The 14276-nt window shown below is 38.6% G+C and overlaps 1 protein-coding gene across 23 annotated transcripts in view; it reads right to left on the bottom strand.

Moving 5' to 3' along the window:
- Nucleotides 1-14276, bottom strand: part of TTLL5 (tubulin tyrosine ligase like 5) — a 289301-nt gene that overhangs the window by 154267 nt on the left and 120758 nt on the right. For 20 of the 23 annotated variants that reach the window (XR_009264632.1, XR_009264633.1, XM_058739730.1 and 17 more), the window contains 2 exons: nt 13303-13704; nt 3819-4006 (listed from right to left, as the gene is read on the bottom strand). Coding sequence is in view for 21 of the 23 variants with exons in the window: in XM_058739730.1 (XP_058595713.1) it covers nt 3819-4006; nt 13303-13704 (590 nt within the window). In the remaining 2 variants the exon portion in view is untranslated. The remainder of the gene's footprint in view (nt 1-3818; nt 4007-13302; nt 13705-14276) is intronic. The other 3 variants (XM_058739725.1, XM_058739736.1, XM_058739737.1) reach the window with 1 other exon arrangement.

The raw sequence follows: 14276 nt of genomic DNA, 5'->3' as shown, positions 1-14276 counted from the left end.
AGGGTTCTGTTTCTAGCCATGCAAATCCATAAGAATTTAGCCTCTGATGTAAATCCTTGGTGCTGCAGAGTTTTATGATCAAATTCTGGGGTTGTCGGAGTACTCTGCTTCTCTACTTTTGGCTAGCTCACTTTTCCTCGGCGTGGTCACCAGTGAGCAGGAAGGAAAAGGGGTGATGCTGCCCCGCCCTCCGATCTGCCCTCCTCCAGCTACCCGAGCGGTCCAGCTGAAAGGCAAAGCCGACTGGGTCTCTATGGCCCGTCACCTGTGAGATATAGAGAAGTTCCTTCACAGAGAAAGCTCTCCTTTAAATCAGCCCTTGTCTTCTCTTCCAGCTTCCATCCTAGCTGCTCTCTGCTGATTCCCTATCGTCCAATACCACTAACCAGCCTGCTGTTATACATACATACATACATACATACATACATATATACATGCATGCACGCTAGCTTGTGTTCTGAAACCTGTCCTCACCCTTCTTCTTCCACCCACATGTCCACCATTAAGATTCAGTTTCAACACAATCTCTTCCAAGAAGGCTGCTCTGGCCTTCTCACTCCCATACACAGGCTGGGTTAGGTGTCACCTCTTTCGGTCGTACTGTTTATCCCCTAGAAATATCTCTGTTGTGCATTTTCCATGCTAGAACTCTCATGTGTTTATGTGGCTGTCACCCCTACCAGATTGTGAGTTTTTTCATGCCAAGGACTATGTCTTATATCATCCCCGTGGCTTAGTACCAAAGTCCGGAACATTCCTAACAGCTTAATAAAATGTTTTTGAATGAATAAATTTTAAAAACCACATTTGAATTAAAAGTTTTATGAAGAATGCCACTAAAAGCTTTAATGGACTAGGTAGTTGAAATTACAGACAAAATAAAATGATTTTTCAAAAATGGACCCAAGGATTTCAATTTTTTATACTTATCTTCCAAAACACAAATAATTTAACATCGGTGTTCCTTATTTAGTAGTAGGTCTCTTAATACCTTACCCAAAAGAGCAAGGTAAAGATACATCAGCTTATGGGAAATAATGAAAGTGACACTTGGGAGGAAAATTCACAGCTTTCAATATAGTGACAAACAAGAGGGAATGAAAATAAGTACCCAACTCAAGAAATTGGGAGGAAATAAAGCTAGAAAAAGCAGAAGGAAGAAAATTAGTAAAGACAAAACAAAACAATCAGAAAACATTAAGAAAGTATCAATCCTACTGGATTAAAAAAGAAAGAAAAAAGAAAAAAAGAAAAAAAAAACCACAAACACAAAATAGGAACTGGAAACAATCACAGGTAAAAAGCACTTACAGTGATTACCGAACACAAAGCTGCTTCTGCTGAAGCAGCGTTGAAGGTTTCATGGTCCAAGTTGAGAGAGAAGGGCAGAGCTGCCCCCACTTTGGGCCTGTACCCCCCCCCCCCGCCCCCCAGTAAACACAAGAGCCAGAGCCCATACGAAGCCACTCTAATAAGTTATTATTTACTAGAAGAAGAATAAAAGAATTTTCCAAATTCCAAATTAAGGAATTGCTTTCTCTGAGGGGAAGGAGCCAGATAACATAATTGAGCTTTTCAATAACAAAGTTCATTTTGGTAACAGTACATTTTATCCAAAAACTTAACTTTTTGAAATCAAATTAAAAATCATTTATTCTTGGGGCGCCTGGGTGGCTCAGTCGGTTAAGCATGCGACTTCTACTTAGGTCATGATCTCACAGCTTGTGAGTTCCAGCCCCGCGTCGGGCTCTGTGCTGACAGCTCGGAGCCTGGAGCCTGCTTCCGATTCTGTGTCTCTGTCTCTCTCTCTGCCCCTCCCTGGCTCGTGCTCTGTATGTCTGTCTGTCTGTCTCTCTTTCAAAAATAAACATTAAAAAAAAATTTTTTTAAGTAATTTATTACTTGAAGCCTTTTATGGCTGAAATACCAGTATTTCCCAAATACACGGCATTTAGACTTTACAAAGAAGTTTTTGCATACTATCCTCAGGACCCTGTTACATTTTCCCCAACAAATAAAGACCCTGAGGTTGAGAGAAGCTGAGTCAACTGTCCGAGGTCACACAGCTAGTCAGTGGCAGAAGACAGATCTTCAGCTGGCTAGTCTAGTTCGCTTTCTACCACCCTACCCTGCTTATTACATACTGTGGCCCCTCCCCCAGTACTGTACCAAGCACCAACTACCCTCTTACCAGACTTTAAAAGTTAAGACTGACATCTAATGGCAAGTTCCGATTCCTACGAATAGGAGTCTGATGGACTGTGAATGCACTGGCACTGAAGTTCTCCTTAGATAAGAAAGATGGACTGAAGGAAATGATTTTCCAATTAGGATACAATCACCCTGGAGTACACAGGATCAGAATCTTGCCATTTTGCAAGCTTCGTAGCTTACCCAATGACAGAAGTTGAAAATATGTAAACACTAATATTGGCTATGTTTCTTACTGTGACTGCAAAGAAAATTCCCTAATGCCTGGGTGCTTCTAGCTGCTCATTTATAAACTAGAAACATACACTCTTGTCAATGACCCGGTGAAAAAACGTGTAGCGGATCATTGGCCCTCTCCCTTCCTCATAGCCACTTCACGTTTCAAAGTTCCTTCCCATTCGACCATGGTCATGACGTTCTAGTCCCTCTTCCCAGCGCTCCAACACTAAAATCTACCTCGCCAGCCCGTCAAATCTCCGCACTGCCCTTGTAGGATCCTGTGTTCCTATTTCAAATCGGGCCTCCTCATCTGATCCCTTCAAACGAGTAGGGGTTTTTAAAAGAAAATTCAGTACAGCCTCACACACTGGGATGAGGCTGAAGTAAAGCTAAACCTGACCTTTAATTTTGGTTCTCAATTTTATACAGAGAAACAGGGCGCCACCAGGGAGCAGTGTGTTGCCTACTTTTAACATGTGGTGGAAGTAATTTTCAGCTTCACTTTGTTCTAGACTTGATTATCATTACAGACTTGCCACTAATTAAGACTCGGATGCAACAGAGAGATAGCAAAATATTACCGTGGAGTTAAATCATAGTAATTTCTTTGGAGGACTTTGATACCGTTTTGCATTAAGGAAAGGGAGAAGATATGGCTTCCACTTCTGGTTAAATACCATGGGAATAATCAGCGAGGAGGGCAAAAACACTCCCAAAGTTCCTGTGCAAGTTTCATCTAACTTTATTGTGTTATAAGCTTATTATCATACATATAGCTTAAGGTCAAAATTGTGGTATCTACTTCCATCTATTCAGCTTTCTGAATGGTCTTGATTATATATCACTTCTTCCAGCCTCAGTTTCCCCCATCTGTAAAATGGGGCGAATGATCTGTGTTGACTAAAGGTGTGCTGGAATACTTTATTAACCAGTGCCCAGAACACGTCCTGAGATCATGAGATGAAAGGTGGTACAGTTGGGAAAAAAAAAAAAAAAAAAAAAGAAAGAAAAAAAGTAAAAGGTAATGTTACGGCATTCTGGTAAAAAGATTTACAAGACTAGAACTCACTGGAAAATCATACCAAAGAAAGAAGTTATTTTTAAAGATCCTTTAAATGTGTATTTGACAGCTGAACGTTCAAGTCTGTTTATCCATGAAATGAGGACATCAGAGCTAGCAGCAGACTTAACTGTGGAATACCTGTAACAGAAGCTTATTTTCTTTACAGATGAAGAGAACACTTTCACTCTTCAGCTCACACCAACGCATCCTCCTTCAACAGGCATCAGCATATGGGAGACGAGCAAAGACAGGGAAGGACAGAGCGCCCTGTTGTTGATACAATCCTCGGAACCAAAGAGCTCTTCGGTCCCCCAACTGTCCGTACCTGCTGGGTGAGGAGACTGATGTGGGTGGATGGGGAATACTGCCTGGCCGCCTGCTTCTCGGCCAGCCGCTGGAGCTCGGCCGTAACCATACTTGGGTTGTACCGTTTGCTGGATGGAGAATCATCTTCTCCCTCTTTTTGTGTTTTAGCCACTCCCAAATGCAGCTTGTTTGGATGGCATGACCCTGCTAAAAAAAAAAAAAAAAAAAAAAAAAAAAGAGAGAGAGAGAGAGAGAGAGAGAGAAAAGTTTTTACCCACTTCGGACAAAAGCCCTGAAAAACTTAGGGTGATGACAAACAAATGTCAGCCAACAGATACTTGACTGAATCCCAAGGATCTTGACAACTTAAAGAGCAATAAACTATCTTTGAATGCTCACACGAATAAAACTAAATCCTTACCATGCGCAAGAAACTCTTCTTACCGCCAAGTTGTTACAAGCATTTATTAACTATGTTTTTGTTTATTATGAAAGCTTCACACACACGAGATTTCATCACGGGCAGTGGGGAACAACCACTCCTAGAATTTACTAATCATAATGACTAAAAAATGTAGTTTTAAAACTCATTATTTCTTGTTATGTGACTCTTCTGGTCAGTTGTCTGTAACAGCTACTGCCAAATTAGCCACAGTCCTTCTTACCAAGCTCAAAAGGGAAAACAGAAAAAAGCAAAACAGTGTATTTAGATATAAAAACAGCAATGCTCTTAGATTTCCAAGTGACTCATTTTCCTTTCAGATTTAAATGCTCTTTTTCCAACTGTAATATCACAGAGTTCTATTATCTGGGGGCACTGAAATTCTGGTAAAAAGAAATTATTTAACATAAAATCAAGGTTCATATTTTCTCTATGATGGAAGTCACACATCTCACCGGAAAAAATTTTAAACCCAGGAAAGTAGGAACACTACAATATGTTTCCTTTCTGTCCTTATATAACTGGGATCACTTGGTATACACAATCTGCTTTAAAAAATCTGTAACTTTTCCATGTTGACTTTATTGTGAGATACATAGAAAATATTATTTATAACAGATGTGTTGTTATAAAGAATACTATAATGAATGCTGTGAACTTACTATCCAACTCAAAACCACATTACCAATTAATGTGCAACAAGCCTGTGCTCCCTTGAGACATCCCTTACCTCCCTCCCCTTACCATTCATTCCCTTCCTTTTTAAAAGTATCTCTAATTATGTATTTGTGGGGTTTGTGTATGCATACTTAAATAAAATACTAGATAATTTTGCTTGGTTTTGTGCTCTACGAAAGTGGTATCTTGCTATCATAGTTTCCTAGGATTCGCTCTTGTCATTCAATACCATACTTTCAAGGTTCATCTTTGCAAGGTATAGCTAACATTCCTTAACTTATCTGCTGCTTGGCAATCCACTTTGCAAACACACCACAACTTCTTTTTCTATTTCCCATCAATGGGTATTTTGGTTATTTCAAGCTTATTGCTATTATTTGCTATTTGCTATTATCAGTGCAGCGATGATCACTCTTGAAAACATTTCCTGGTGCACACGTGGAAGAACCTCTTTTATGCATATGCCTAAGAATGGGATTGTTGAATCACAGAGTATGTACATTTCCAAATTTATGTGATCATGCCAAAGTGGCATTTTTTACATTCCCACAAACAAAATATGAGAGTTCCTATTGATCCACATCCCCTTCGACACTTAGTATTATGAAATATCTTAATTCTTCCCACTTCCAAGGGGGTGAAAAATCTCTCACTGTAGTCTCCACTTACATTCACTGATTGATAATGATGCCAAGCATGTGTTACCTCTTTTCTGATCCCACTGATCATTTTTCCATTTGGGTTCTCTATTTCTTATTAATTTATGGGAGTTTTGTTTATGTTTTCACTTGTTTCGTATCCTACGATCTTAAAGATGGTCTCCTTTATTTTGTCCTAGAAGTTTTAAGCTTCGCATCTGAAATTGATTTTACACATAGTATGACTCAGTGACCTAATTTCATTTTTTTCCTGTATTATTAACCAATTATCCCAGCACCACATATTGAGAAACCCCTCCCTTTCCCCTATGTACAATGCCATCTTGGTCATGTATCAAAGTTCCATCTATCTGTGTGACTGTCTCTAACTTCCTATTCTGTTCCGTTAGTCCATCCCCTATACCTTTGCCAATACTACATTGTTTTAATTATCAGATCTTTATATAAGTCATAATAAGGTGTTCCTCCACCTTATTTTTCTTCCTTCATAGGTTCTCTCTATGCTTGCCGTTGAGAATGGACTTGTCAAGTATACCAACACACCTGTCGAGGTTTGGGTTGGAATTGTATTGAATCTAGGAACCAATCTGATGAGAATGGAAACATTTAGGACACTGACTCTTTCCATCCATGCACATAGTCTATTTAATCTATTTTATTTAGGTTTTCTCTAATGTCTCACAAAAAGCCTTACGAAATTTCCTTTCTTTCCGAAATGTATCCCTAAATGTATTGTTGTCTTGGTGGTGACAATTACACAACAATGTGAAATTTAATGCCACTGAACCGTATACTTAAAAATAGTCAAAAGGGAGGACATGTGGGTGGCTCAGTCAGTTAAGTGTCTGTCTTTAGCTCAGTCATGATCTCATGGTTCATGAGTTCAAGCCCCATGTTGGGCTCTGTGCTGACAGCTCAGAGCCTGGAGCCTGCTTCGGACTTTGTGTCTCCCTCTCTCTCTGCCCCTCCCCTGCTCGTTCTCTCTCTCTCTCTCGGTCTCAAAAATAAATAAACATTTATGGGGCGCCTGGGTGGCTCAGTCAGTTAAGCGTCCGACTTCAGCCCGGGTCACGATCTCGCGGTCCGTGAGTTCGAGCCCCGTGTTGGGCTCTGGGCTGATGGCTCAGAGCCTGGAGCCTGCTTCGGATTCTGTGTCTCCCTCTCTCTCTGCCCCTCCCCCGTTCATGCTCTGTCTCTCTCTGTCTCAAAAATAAATAAACATTAAAAAAAAATTTTTTTTAAAATAAACATTTAAAAAATATTAAAAAATATTTAAAATGGTAAATTATATATACATTTAACCACAATACAAAAAGATTTGCTTTTTAAAAAAATTTTCCTTTAGAGAGTGGGAGAAGGGAAAGGGAGAGAGGGAGAGATGGGGAGAGAGGGAGAGGGAGAGAGAGAGGGAGAGAATGAATGAGAATCTTAAGCAGGCTCCACACTCAGTGCAAAACCCCAACGCAGAGGTCGATCCCACAACCCTGGGATCATGACCTGGGCTGAAATCAAGAGTCAGAGTCCCAACTGACTGAGCTACCCAGGCACCCCTCAAAAACATGCTTTCTAGCTCTTTGTTGCTAATATATAGATAAAGCTATTGATTTTTAATATTGATCTTATAGCCATCATACTGCTAATTATTTCTAAAATGTATCTGTTGATTATTTTCTACTTCCTATGTAGACATAGACTAGTTTGCAAATAAACAAACTTTATTTCCTCCTTTTTGATCCTTATGCTTTTCATTTCTTTTCCTTATCTTACTATGCTGGTTCTGGTAAACCATTAAATAGAAGCAATGTTGGTGGGCATCCTTTTATGGCTCTTAACACTAAAAAAAATTCTTTCAACATTTTCCCATTTACGCTGATACCTTTTTTTTTTTTTTTACGAGCGCACACATGAGCAGAGCAGAGGGAGAAAGAGAATCCCAAGCAGGCTCCACGCTCAGCACAAAGCCCGATGTGGGGCTTGATCCTACGACCCTGGGATCATGATCCTAGCTGAAACTAAGAGTCAGATGCTCAACCGACTGAGCCACCCATGCATCCCTACACTGATACCTCTCGTAGAGTTTTGGCAGATAGCCTTTTTCAGCTCAAGAGAGTTTTCTTCCCTTCCTAGTATGCTGAGAGTTTTATCACAAATGAGTGGAGAATTTTATCAAATTCTTTTTTTTTTTTTTTAACGTTTATTTATCCTTGAGACAGAGAGAGACAGAGCATGAACGGGGGAGGGGCAGAGAGAGAGGGAGACACAGAATCGGAAGCAGGCTCCAGGCTCCGAGCCATCAGCCCAGAGCCCGACGCGGGGCTCGAACTCACGGACTGCGAGATCGTGACCTGACCCGAGATGAATATGGTTCTCCTCCTTTAATTTGTTGATGCAAATGTCATTTATAGATTTTCTACTGCGGTTCTCATAGATTTTCCTGTTGTTCCTTGGCTAAGCTTGTTTATGGTGTCCTGTCTCTTCTGTATGTTGCTGGATTTGGCTAGCTTACATTTTGATTAGAATTTTTGCATGTATGTTCATAAATGAAGCTTGTCTACAATTTCCCTCTCTACAACCATCCTCAACTGGTTTTTGTTATTAAGATTAAACTAGGCATACAGAATGAACTGAGGATGACTGTTTCTTTTCTCATTCTCGAGAAGAGCTGAAGACTGGAATTATCTGCCCCTTGAAAGATTATTAGAGCTTACTTATGAAATTACCTGGGCCTCAAATTTTCTTTGTGAGAATTTTTTAAACTATTGTTTCAATTATCTTGATACTTACAGGGCTGTTGAGGCTTTCTTCACCTTTTAGTCAATTCTAAGTAAGTTACATCTTTGTGTTTGTCCATTTTGTATGTTTTCAATTTTACTGGAATAAAACAGTATTCTTTTTGTCACCAATGCAATATATGTACATTCTGTCGTTTTTCCATTCCTTATATTATTTATCCATGTCTTCTCTCTTTTCTTTATCCATCTCACCAGAAGTCTGTCCATCTTCTTAAGGTTTCAAAGAATTTTTGGCTTCCATATTCTCTACTGTGCTTTATTTCTGAATTCTGTGATTTTTGCCCTTATCTTTATTATTTTTTATTTAGATTTATGATGTTGTCTTTATAATGTCTAAAATTAAATATTTAGCACATTAATTTTCAGCCTTTCTTCTTTTCAAACATAAGTTTTAAGGCAGTAAATTTCCCTCTAAATATTGCCTTTCATTGCCCTCCACAAATATGGACACACAATTTTCGGATTACCATTCAGTTCTAATACTTTTACATTTACCTCCACTATGATTTCTTCTTTGACACTTTTAATTTTTTTTTTTTAAGTTTTTATGTTAACTCCAGTTAACTAAACTCCAGTTCAGGTATACAATATATTCATTCAACACTTCCATGCAATACCTGGTGTTTGACTCTTAAATTTGAGAATTTGTTATATATTGTATCTTTTTGTCATCACCATTCAATTTAACGGCAATGTAGACAGAGAATGTGGCTCTGTGATACCAATTCTGTGAATTTTGCCTTATTTTATAATGTAGGACATGACTGGCTTTATGAATATATGTTCTTTAGAAGGTGTTTTCTCTAATTATTGGGTACACAGTCCTATGTATGATCAATTGATAAAGTTTATCAACTTGTTTAAATGCTTTTCAAAATCAAATGCTGATTTAAAAAAAATCTGTTTAGTCTATTAGTAACTGATAGAAACATGGAAATCTCCCACTGAGACAAGGGGATTTGTAGATTCCTCATGTATCAATCTTTTTAATATATTTAGATGTTATTTTATTAAGGGCATTTAGAACTGTTTTGCCTTTCAGCTGAACTAAATAAACCTTTGCCTTCTGTCTTATGTAACTACTCTCTGTATCTATAAGAAAATTGTGTATCTTTTTTTAAAATGTTTATTTTGAAGGGCGCCTTGGTGGCTCAGTCGGTTAAGCGACTAACTTCAGCGCAGGTCATGACTCGCATTTTGTGAGGTCGAGCCCCACGTTAGTCTCTGTGCTGACAGCTCGGAGCCTGGAGCCTGCTTCCGATTCTGTGTCTCCCTCTCTCTCTGCCCCTCCCCTGCTCGTGCTCTGTCTCTCTTTCTCTCTCTCAAAAATAAACATTTGAAAAATAAAATAATATAAAATAAAATGCTTCTTTTGGGAGAGAGGCAGAAAGAGGGGAGAGGGAGATTCCCAAGCAGGCTCCATGCTGTCAGTGCAGAGCCCGTCATGGGGCTCAAACTCACAAACCATGAGATCATGATCTGAGCCGAAATCAAGAGTCAGATGCTTAACCGACTGAGACACCCAGGTGCCCCAAGAAAATTTTTATCTTAAAGTCTATTTTAGCATATATAATATAGCTACACCACGTTTCTTCTGGTTGGTATTTACATGGCATTTTGTTCATCCTTTTACTTTCAACCATTCCTTGTTCTTCTTATCTTTAAGTGTATCTTTCTGGTAAACAGAATATAGTTGGATTTTTAGAAAATTCAATATTTTCTCTTCTAACTCTTCTAACAAGTCCAACCCATTCATATTTATTTGATTCTTGACATATTGGGACTTGGTTTACCATCTTTTAAGTTTCATTTCTCTTGCTTTTTCTAAGCTGCTTGCTCAATCCATTTTTCTTCTTCCCATAGGTTTAGAATTTCCATAGTTTTACTCTTTTAGTGGTGACCTTTGAAATTTCATACTGTATATTTATCTTTAAAAAGACTAAAGTTAAATAATGTCTTAATCTCATTCCCAAACTATTCAATAACCACAGAAGAATGCAACTCGAATCACTTCCAGGCTGTTATTGTCATTTACTATATTGTTGTCTACTACTACTTTAAGCCATTCAGAATGTTCTCTGACCACTGTGGAAATAAGCTAAAAGCCAATTGCAAGAAGTAGAGAATGCCAACTATCTGAAAATTAAACAATATACTTATAAACAATCCATGAGTCAAAGTATAAATCACAACAGAAATTGAAAAATATTTTTGAACTGACTAGCTCCTTCTGTTCCCTATCCCTCTCTGGGAAAAGTGTAAAAAAGGAAGGTTTTTTTGTTTGTTTGTTCGTTTTTAAGTTTTGATAATACAGAGTACTGGAGACACTAATTTTGCTGAATTTCTCTCAAATTGGAGAAAAAAGTTCAAACCAGACATCATTATTACTATTATTATTGATCTTAGAAGATTAAATCACAAGAATAACCACTCAGAATTAGCACAGACACACATACATGCATATATTCATAATTATGACTTAGTAAAGTAGACATTTAATCTCTGATTCAAGCTGCATATTACAATATCCATTTCATTTGAAATCAGATACTAATTAAGAAATACAAATTGACTACTTGCAAAACATAGCTTAGCTGTAACTCATATTAACATGGATATTACTAAAGTGTTTAAAAACTTGACCAATAGTAAGGTATTTCCCAAACTGATCTACAGATTCAACACAATCCTATCCAAATCCCATCTGCTTATTTTTGCAGAAATTGACAAGCTGATCCTAAAGTTCACATGAAAATGCAAGGGACCCAGAATAGTCTCAACAATATGGAAGAAAGCAACAAAGTTGGAAGAATCACTCTTGTTGATTTCAAAACTGACTACAATGCTACATAAACAAGGCAATCTGGTACTGGCATAAGACAAACATATAGAGCAGTGTAATAGAACTGAGACACCAGAAAGAAACCCTTACATTTACTATTAAATGACTTCTGACAAGAATGTCAAGGCAATTCAAAGGGAAATAACACTCTGTTTCAACAAACGGTGCTGGGACAACTGAATGTACATATGCAAAAGAATACAGTTAGACCCTTATGCTGCATCATACACAAAAATTAAAGAAGACCTAAATGAAAAAAGACCTAAATGAAAGAGTCTAAACTATAAAATTCTTAGAAAAAAACCATACATATAAAACTTTGTGACCTTAGTTTAGGCAATAGTTTTTCAGATATGATACCAAAACATAAGCACAAAAGAAAAATAGGTGTATTAGACTTCATCAAAATTAAAAACTTTTGTGCTTCAAAACAATGAAAGGATGACGAACAGAATGGGAGAAAATATTTCAAAACCATGTATCTGACAAAGGACTTGTATCCAGAATACATAAAGAACATAACAATAAAAAACAAATGCCCCATTTTAAAAATGGGCAAAGAATTTGAATAGTTATCCAAAGAATACTGATGGCCCATAGGCCCATGAAAAGATGTTCATCATCACGTCATTAGTCATTAGGGAAATGCTAATGATAACCATAAATATGAGACACTACTTACTTCAAACCAACTAGAATAGTGGGTCAAAAAAGACAGACAATAGTTTTAGTGATAGCAAGGAGGGGGAGAAATTGGAACTTTCCTGCACTGCTGGCAGCAAGATAGTGTAGTCACTTTGAAAAGTTTGGTAGTTCCTCAATAAAAGGAAGCATAAAGTCACTGTATGACCCAGTGATTCCACTACACACCCAAGAGAAATGAAAACATGGGTTCACACAAAAACTTGTACACAAACGTTCACAGCAGCAATATTCATAATAGCCCATAAGGGAAAACAACCCAGACGCCCATCAACTGATAAATAAATGAACAAGGTAAGGTATATCCGCCCGATGGAATACTCTTCAGCCTACATTTCTACAAAGCAACGAAGTATTGATACATGCTACAACGTGAATGAACCCCGAGAACATTATAAGTGAAATAAGCCATTCACAAAACACCACTAACTGTACGATTCCACTTCTATAAAATGCCCAGAATAGGCAAATCCATAGAGACGGAAAGTAGTTCAGTGGTTGCCAGGGCTGGGGGGAGGAGGAAACGGGCAGAGACTGCAAATAGGTAGGGGATCTCTTTGGGGATAATGAAAATGTTCTAAAACAAGACAGTGGTGTTGGCTGCACAACTATGTAAATATACTAAAAACCACTGAGTTGCACACTTTCAAGTGGTGAATTTTATAGTATATGAATTATATCTCAATGAAACTATTATTAAAAATGGGGGGAAAACTTGACTGGTAATATGAGTCTACCTACTTCATTTAGAGTTAGATACCTTATTTTAAGAATTCTTTGGTTATTTTATTCCGGTCACACTTGACTTTAAATACACTGAAAAGGGGTGCCTGGGTGGCTCAGTTGGTTAAGCATCCGACTTTGACTTAGGTCATGATCTGGCAGTTCATGAGTTCGAGCCCCGCGTCGGGCTCTGTGCTGACAGCTCAGAGCCTGGAGCCTGCTTCAAATTCTGTCTCCCCCTCTCTCTGCCCCTCCCATGCTCGTGCTCTGTCTCTCGATAATCAGTAAACGTTAAAAAAAAATTTAATACACTGAAAAATAACTATCTGAATCAGAAAGAATGCATATAGCACACTTGCAGGTCTATGATGATCTAGGATGGAAAATCTCCTGACTAGACTATAAGCTGCTGCTATATAGAACAGTCTTATTCATCTCTGTATCCCCAGCACCTCAAAGAAGCCCTGTTTCATTTTGTATCTGAATGAACACTACTGGACCAAATGCAAGACTTCCTCAGTCTCATCAGAACAGTGTGTGTGTCCCTTTGCCTTTCAAAAGACAGGCAAAGGGAAGAGAATGCGTTGTTTTTGTTTTTGTTGTTTTTCCTTATTGGGGCTGGGGAGGAGCTAACATTGCACGCTGCCTTTCATTTTCTCACTCACCTGCCTTTGCTGAAGAGGGACGAGACAGTTTCTGGCTATAGATGTGTGCAGCACTTTGGAAAGAGGAAAAGGGGCCAATGGTGTAACTGCCTGATCGACAGCGGGGCAGGCCAGCCGGGCTTGGTACATTCTGTGTCCCAGGATGCACGAAGGGAGAAGCATTGTCAGGGACTGTGCTCAGTACAATTGTTGGCTGGTGAGACATGCTGGGGATAGCTGGAGGAATCTGACATAAAGAAGAATGATGGCCGGGCCCCGGTGAGAGGTCAGAGGTTGTAATAATACATGACAAGTGGGTATTGGGAATTTTCTGCAGAAGAGTAGCAGCAGGACCAGAGAAAGAAGCAGAGGAAGAATTGGTAAAGACTAATTTAGCCTCTTGTTCTGCTGAAGTGGTAAATCCTATGAAAACAAAAACAAAACAAAACAAAACAAAACAGATCATTTTAGGAAAAACTGGCATAACCTCTATACAACATGAAGTAAGCATTTTTAAACATCAGAATAATTTTAGTGTGAAACAGAAATCATGCAAGATAGACACTTTAATGAGTGTTCATCATGAACTTAGTGAATTTTGCCTACCGAGACAACCTGGCAACAGAAACAGTTTATTTTTAGTCCTTTCGAAAAGCTGGAGTCGAGACCGCCTCCATCAACCAGAGCAGGCATTTTACACATGCTAGGGCATTAGGACAAAGTTTCTGGTAGTGACAGCTAACTCCTCTCCCTCTGCCTTTCACCCTTCAGGGGCGGGGGGTGGTGCTGGCGGGGAGGGAGTGCTCCGAATTTCTAAACATTAAGAAAATGAAAAGTTCTTCAGAAGGAAAACGGGTTATCAATAAATACGAAGACATTCTAATGGAAGAGAAAGAATGCACAAAAGGACTTCTGTGGCGTAATGCCTCATGCTTTAGCCTCATTAGCTATCTGACGACTCTTTTTCTCCTCTTTTAGGGATTGATCAGAGAGCG

This window comes from Neofelis nebulosa, chromosome 7 (assembly GCF_028018385.1).
Source record: "Neofelis nebulosa isolate mNeoNeb1 chromosome 7, mNeoNeb1.pri, whole genome shotgun sequence".
Lineage (NCBI taxonomy): Eukaryota > Metazoa > Chordata > Mammalia > Carnivora > Felidae > Neofelis > Neofelis nebulosa.
Note: the sequence above shows the minus strand (reverse complement) of the source record. Positions and strands in the feature narration are given on the sequence as shown.